At 33.5% G+C, this 8132-nt stretch overlaps 1 protein-coding gene across 1 annotated transcript; it reads left to right on the top strand.

Annotated features, from left to right (window-relative positions):
* The first annotated feature begins 755 nt into the window (after positions 1–755).
* Positions 756–1428, top strand: LOC120782198. Its single transcript, XM_040114344.1, has one exon. It carries the CDS (start codon positions 865–867, stop codon positions 1345–1347), a length of 483 nt encoding a protein of 160 aa, XP_039970278.1. The 5' UTR covers positions 756–864; the 3' UTR covers positions 1348–1428.
* Positions 1429–8132: the final 6704 nt, after the last annotated feature.

The following is an 8132-nucleotide window of genomic DNA, read 5'->3' as shown; positions in this document are numbered from 1 at the left end:
TGGTCGCAAAAACCGACATCTGAAAATTAATCAATAGTAATTATGCTAGCCATTATAATAATTTTATAGAAATAAACTTAACTATAAGCCTTTCCCAATTTTCCTATGGGATACAAACAATTGTATGGTTAACAAAAAATAAATCGTTTGAAGCAGTGGTCGGCATTTCTTAGCACAATTGTGCAAACTAACTTCACACGTACGCTTACGCTCTATCGTTCAGTCGTTGTCGAGCCAGCAACGAATTAACATCACGCAAGACTATAGCGCAAAACCAAATATGCCCTGCAAGAAATATTTTATGATTCTAAATGCCTTTGGTGCCTTGCAATGGCTTTTATGTTCCAAGTATTTTAAAGATAATAGGGAATATATCCTTAAAAGACATTTTGTTAATTTTCATTATACTATTAATTATTTAGATTAGATGCTTAATTTTCATTCCAATTTCTCACTGGGCTACTTTTTTTTCGTGCTCACCAACACAGTGACAGATCCTCTCATGCCGACCACTGGTTTGAAGTTATCTTGGTGTTTAACCGATTTAAATGATATTGTTAAATATATGTATAAAAGCTTAATTCTTACTTTTTATTACTACATCACAAAATCCACCTTCTTTGCTCATACGCTCGCAGCATTAATCGTCTAATCTCGTCGCAAACTAATGGTCAAGGGTTATCGCGTTGAGCTTCGAGTACAGCTTGAGCTTACAGCTGCTGAAACATTTTTTCGCCTTCACGGCGTTCAGTAGCAAACGGAATATCAGCAAGATTAGTGAGCTAGCAAAGTTCTTGAAGAACTGAAAACTACTAGGTTATTTTAACAAATCTACAACAACATCTACCTCAGAAAACAAACAACATGCGTGGTTTATCGCTCTTGCACTTGGCCTTGGGTATTTTATTCTGTCTGCTTGCTGCAGATAAATTCGCTCTTGCATTACGCATCAACGTCCGTACTACTACACCGGCAACAACAACAGCTAATACTGAGGCAACTAGCACACCATCTTATCGACCCATCATTATCAACAACAACATACCAAACATCGATGCCAGCTGCATGGTGCGCTATAAGTGTACCGCGAAATTGAAGGGCGTAACAGTGGCGCCCAGACCTTGTACTAAATACTGTGTGAAATTCATTGAATGTCCGAATGCAGCGAAGGTTGCCGGTTCGGCTGGTCAGTGCTTCGAGCTGGATGAGGCCGCACTTCGCCAAAAATATGAGGGCGCAACGAAGCAGGGCAGTACAGTGCCGCTAATGGAGGTGGCTATGATAGATTTTCCTTGCCGTCCTGGTTTTTTGCCAGATGACTTGGGCCGCTGCCGTGAAGTATGGTGAAACGTTTTAACCAGTGTTTGTTTGAATTTTTTTAATGTCCCCAAAATAAAGCCTTGATATGTTTTTGTGGTGAAAAAAATATCAGTTCTGTTTTAATTTTAAATCGAAGTGCTTACATACGAACATAACAGATTATTTTCTGCTTCTTGTTGTTCATCAGGAGGTTGGTCGAGTCTTATCGCGTCTGCATGTTCAAAAAAACTCAAAAACAAACTGTTTGTTCGAAAAACCCAAACAAAATTCATGATTCTCATAGAGGAAAAGGGAGGACACAAATTGATTAAGACGAAGAAAAGTGTCTAATAAAGCTTGAAATAATACTTCAGACATTCAAAAATATATATAATTTTTGGAATTTTGAAAGAAAAAATAAAATTTCAATAACTTAGTGCACAGTTTATTAAGTAAAGAAATCTCACTCTGATATTTATGGTACTCAACAGTCAATGATATGAGAAAACCTTTAAAGGAAGGACGTCGAAATAAGCAGATGATAGATACATAAGCTTCACACGATGTACAAGGTTCAAGTCCAACAGACTTGTTAGCCAGTAACTTAACAGTTTAAACTAAAGCTTGTTCAGTCCGATTGAAACAATTCTTCAACACGCGCTTTTAATGTATTCTTTCTAGTGTCGAACTCCTTTTATATCTATGTTGATTCTTGAACAGAAGAAAACATAAATTCACGTTTGCGAAGACATACTGGAGAGCATATTTATACCATATTTAGAGCGAAATAGATGATATGATAGTGTGATAAACTAGGGGTAATGTCTTATTAAATTCAATTTTATAATAAATAAAACAGAAAAATCATCGACTTCGACCACAGCAAAGTTATAATATTCTACACATGTATATTTCTTATAGAAAAAGGCTATGAAAGACACCCTGATTGATTGATCGGCTATATGCTATAGTTGTTCAATCTGAAAAATTTGTTCACAAAAAAAAATATATTAAAAAATATATTTTTTTTTGTACCACAGGACTTGTGGTATTTCTCGAATTCATCGAAAAAATAGTCATAAAGCAATTCAGACAATAAGAACTGAGAAGAAGAAAGAAGAAAACAACAAAATATTAAATTGAATCCATAGTAATATAGTTGATGTTGGAATGGTTATCAAATCCTTGTTAGGGTGGTAAGGCTCATATAACACAGTACAACAGCTATGACCTTTTAAATTTTTTCGCTTATGTAGTTGTAACATTTTGGCAAAAAAAAAAAAACTTCGTTCTTGCCAAAATGTTACAACTAAGCGAAAAAACATCAAGATAAGGAAAAAATGTAAAAGGTCATAAAAAAAAACTTACACATACAAACGAAAACCCTTTGAGGGTTTTACTATACTGACCTAGTACCATCACTCTGACTTCGAATGTCTCACCCCCCAGACAATAATCCCAAAAATGTTCCACAGTGTAATTTGTCATCGAGAGCTTCAAACGGTAGGCCCAGGAAACTTGCTGTTTCGACGTGGGGTCGGACCATAGGGAGAGGGGTATCAGATGTGTAGGGTTAGCTGGGCAGGAAAAGAGGTGTTTAGAGTTATTCTGGTACTTGTTACGTACTGGACATATATTTGGTATGCCGGGGTCGATTCTGTATGAGTTTAAGCTGCTCTCTCGATTCTCGCGATCTCGTTGTCTGCAGCGGGTGGTAGTTTGTGAATGATGTATATACTGATCGTTTTCGCGCGATTATTTTTTACAGATTTCGTTGTGGATTAACTCAGCAAGAGTGCATTAATGAACTAAATTGAATTTTTGGCGATGAAGCTGTTCTACCAAATATGTCTTTGACATCGGGAAGGTTGATAAATCTTGGACTTACGCCTAACAAGGAGAATGGAGTCATGTGTAGAAGTTCACGCAAGTGAGGGCAGTTCTCAATTCAAGCTCCTTACGGACAGCTACAAATTGGTTTTTGGAAAAGGCAAAAGAACAGCTGCTCCGATGAGGAGTGCCGTGGCGCAGCGGAGAGAAACAGACTGCCTGCCTCGGAACGTTACGATCGACCACAACACGTGCGGGATGGGATAGATACCGAGAGTTGAAAAAGGAAGCGAGGCGCATTTGCAGACAGAAAAAGCAACAGACCGAAATGCGTGAGTATGAAGAGCTTGACAAGTTGGCCGACAGGGTGGCGGGGAACAGATGCGGCGGCTTACAAAATGTTTCAAGACCGGAGCATACTCTTGTAGAACCCCCAAAGGTTATCTATTGATCGACGCCCAAAGCAGATATACTAAAATTACAGAGGGAACACTTCTTCAGCCTACTGAATGGCAGTGAAAGTACAGCGTCAGGAGATGGCAAACCCGATTCCCCAGTAGATGACGATGGAGCAGACGTTCCATTGCCCGACCATGAAGAAGTTCGAATAGCAATTACCCGACTGAAGAACAACTAAGCGGCGGGGGCCGATGTATTGCCGGCCGAGCTATTCAATCAATCTATATCAGCTTCTTTGCAAAATATGGTCGGACGAAAGGATGTCCAGCGATTGGAATTTAAGTGTGCTCTGCCCAATCCACAAAAAGGGAGACCCCACAACTAACGAGCGATAAGCCTCCTCAACATCGCGTATAAGGTTCTATCGAACTTATTGTGTGAAAGATTACAGCGCACCGTCAACAAAGTGATTGGAAAATCAATAACCCACCAGATATTCACTATGAGCCTTGGAAAAGACCCATGAAAAGAGAATCGACACGCACCATCTTCTCGTCGATTTTAAAGCTGCGTTGCCTCTATGCCGCTATGTCTGAATTTAGTATCCCTGCAAAACTAATGTGGCTGAGCAATGCCAAAAGCTCCATCAGGATCAGGAAGGACCCTTCTGAACCGTTCGATACCAAACGAGGTTTCAGACAAGGCGACTCTCTAACATGCGACTTCTTCAATCTGTTGCTGGAGAAAATAATTCGAGCTGTAGAACTTAATCGAGCAGGTACAATCGGGACTTCTATTTGGTTTTGTTGTAACGTTTGCGTGAGAACATCCATCGGAAATGGCCGGAATTGTGGAAGAACAATTCATGGACTTTAAACGATGATAGTGCGCCATCGTGTAATTTTTTATTCTTCCTCGAACTGAAATTGCCGCTCTATTTAACTCGTTTTTAGGCGACCGAGGAGATATAACAAAATTCGCTGAAGAAGTTGAAGGTCATCCGAAAAAGAGCTTATGAAAAGTTTTTGAGGACTGGAAAATTTTTGGCATAAGTGTGTTACATCTGAGCATCTGAAGGGGATTACTTTGAAGGCGACAAAATGAAAATTGATGAATAATTAAATATTTCTGTGAACTTATAAACCTGCTATTACCTAAAAGTCTGTGTCCGATAATATACAGCAATCATAGATGATAATGTAATCGTCTGGCATACGCTGTGTGCGACAAAAGCTTTTAATCGCACTAATTTCACCAACTATTAATACACTAACCGAATGATTAATTACCGTAAAGATCTACGTACAACAAATAAATAAAGAAGCCACTTTTCATTTACATCTATTGTGTTCTTTTATTTATGTATTTATTCATCATTTATACATACATATATATTTTTATATATATACATATACTGTATATAGTATATATCTTTAGTTTTTTTTTTATCCGTAATCATGCTTACTTACACATACACATACATATTTATGCAATAATAGTATTAATTATAATAATAACACAATAATTTTAATATTTAAATGTAATTACTTGACTCACTTCGTGTTGTTCTTATTAAGTAATTAATTAAATCTCTTTTCATTACATTTAATCAATCATTTCTGTATATTTGGTTCGTTTGTTTGGTTGCTGGTGCTTCTAATGGCGTCACACATGTATTTATATACATAACTTTGTATTTTATATATTGTTGCCATATTTCATTTACTTATAAAATGCAGTAATTACGCGCCATATAATTATGCAAATATTAGTGTAATTACATTTCACCGCGTGTGTGTTATTACTCGGCTTTTTTCGGGTGGGGTCTCAGTGTGTATAAAGGGGGAGTGTGCATGTGTGTGTGTTTTTAAAGATGTATGCGCGTCTATTTCACTGCAAAATTAAGGTTGATAATTTAAATAAATGTTATTTACAGTTTGTTCGGTTTTGTTGTAATGTAAGTTAAGTGACTGCTGAGTGTAATAACTGGCAAAAATAAATGCTAAAGAAAAGAGCAGATTATAATTAAAATAATTTCATTTTACTTTATTTCATTAAATTTTTTTTCCTTAATTTTATGTCATTTTATTTAAATTTGTTAAATTTAATTTTACTTTTATTTGTTTTTTAATTTTAATTAATATTATCTATATTATTAATTTTATTTTAATTTTATTTCAAAAATTTTAAAATAATTAATGAATTAAATTAATTTTATTTTAAATAAAAATACTAAAATTTTTAAAAATTATATGTAATATTTTATTAATTAATTAGTTAATTAAATATTAATTTTAATTAAAAAAATTAAAATTAATCTAATTAATTGATTAAATATTTTTATTAAGTTTTTTTATTAAGTTATGTTAGATTCAATGGCTGATCCAGGGATCGTACTTGTACTAATATATGGAAATCTTTCTGAAACTACCTAAATAGAATCCCTGTTTCTGATCTTAAAGGTCAGCTAAGCATCTAGTGGTCATAACAAATTTGCTCAAGGCTTTAATTTCTAATGTCATCAGCTTGGTGGGATGTCTAAAAGCCAGAGCTCCGTAGTCTTTCAGCCTTGTTTTCGTGGTACAATAAGGAACATATGTTGAGATGGTTAGCAAATAGCACGCACGATCTCTTGCGTTTGATCTTGAGCTAAAGGGATCTTACGGCAGCGGTTGTGCCGACGGTAGCACAGTGCTGGCCAAACTCCCGTGAAGTTCAGCTACTTAGTAGTAGAACACGCGAGATGAATACAGCATCAAAACGTTTATATTCTACTGCTAGCGGCACTACGACGCCTTCTTTGCAGAATGGCACTAAGTGCCATGGTTGTTGTGGAGCTAAGCATAACACACATGCTGATAGCGTTCGAGTTTCCTAGCAAATGTAGTTTCTTCCACAGCCACCATTCCACCACACAAAGTTACCATAGAACATAATAGTTTTACTGTGGTGTTGTAGAGCCAAAGGAGTACTTTCGGTGTGTGACTCCACCTTTTGCCAATGACTCCAGCAGTACTACTTGCTCATTCTTCGATATTAGGCTTACACGAAGGCTTCCTATCTAGGACGAGCGCTAAATAGTTCACAGGATCTGCAGTATGAAGGGGGATGTTTACCAAGCATAGAACTGGTGCTTCCAGGATCTCATATCTGCTACTAAAGTTACCTTGCTAGTGGGTTATTGTTGAGTCCACGACGCTGGAATACCCCTGCGATCACTTGTACACAGTGCACAAGCAGTTTCCTTTGACCGCAAGTGCTCATCGTCCTCAATTTTTTCATTTTATTAAATGATTTTTTTATTTTTTTAATAATTTTATGTTTTAATTTATTTTTAATTTTATTTTTAAGATGTTTAGTTTTATTTACTATTTTGTATATGATTTTATTTCACCTTTTTAATTTTTATTTATAAATTTTAATTAATTAATTTATATTACTAAATTATTTTATTTTAGTCTTGACACAAAACACGCCCACATTTTTTTAATCTTATATTTTTAATTATTTATTTTTCTTTATAATATTTAATTTTTTAAATTTCTTTTATTTTCTTTTTTTCAAACTTTTGTATTTTAATTTATTTCTTAATTTAATTTAATTTTTATACTTGTTCGTTTTATATTACTTTTTTGTTTTCATTTTATTTAATTTCATTTTACTTTATTTTATTTATCTTAGTTTTATTTTATTTTGTTTTATTTTTTTATTTTATTTTAGTTTGTTTTATTTTATTTTATTTTATTTTTTATTTTATTTTATTTTATTTTATTTTATTTTTTTTTATTTTATTTATATATTATTTTTTTACGTTAGTTTAATTATTGAAATAAAAATGTATTTACTTTAATTTCTTATTTATTTTTTAACTTCATTTCACATAATAAATTTTATCTTATTACATTTAAATTAATTTAATTAAAAGTCAATATAAATCCAAACTAATTTTAAATACATAAAAAGTAACAAAAAAGTGCACGTTAGTTTCAAAATAAAAATCCTAGTAAAATATTCTAACCTATAATTTCAAAATAATATTGAAGCATATGCTAGCGAATAATTATTTTATTTATATTTACTTATACAGTTTTTAAAAAAATTTATAAACAAATGAAAATTATCTGATATAAATTTTTTGCATAAAGTTTCATTATTCATGATTTTTTTTAATGAAATATTAACGTCAACTAATTGCTGCTAGAATTTTTGTTCACTTCGGCATTAATTACGTGAAATTACTTTTTCCCACGCGTGTGCTTACATTTATGATTAATTTTTTATACAAATTTGTCTATGTTTAATTAATAATTTTTTCGTCTTTGGTTTCTTTACTTTGTCTATGTTCACATTCACTATTCTAATCTGCGTTTATTACAATTTCAATATTTATAATTTCGTGTTGTTGTCTTTGCGAGATTTCTAAAGTGCTTTTTTATCAAAGTGAAAGGATTTTTTCTATTTTCACGCATTACTTTAGTTCATTTTGCATATGCGTTGTCATGGGCCTAAGCAAAAACACACACCACAGTTGCAATATTCGCTTGATTTCATTTGATAAAGCGACTTTGTTTTGCGCTAAACTTTGGTTGTTGTTCTTTTTGTTG

This window comes from Bactrocera tryoni, chromosome 1 (genome assembly GCF_016617805.1).
Source record: "Bactrocera tryoni isolate S06 chromosome 1, CSIRO_BtryS06_freeze2, whole genome shotgun sequence".
NCBI lineage: Eukaryota > Metazoa > Arthropoda > Insecta > Diptera > Tephritidae > Bactrocera > Bactrocera tryoni.
The sequence above is the reverse complement of the archived record's forward strand: the minus strand, read 5'-3'. Positions and strand labels throughout refer to the sequence as shown.

Bases quoted from the DNA above. Each gene is read 5' to 3' on its own strand.
- LOC120782198 (XM_040114344.1), top strand. From the start codon at position 865: ATGCGTGGTTTATCGCTCTTGCACTTGGCCTTGGGTATTTTATTCTGT.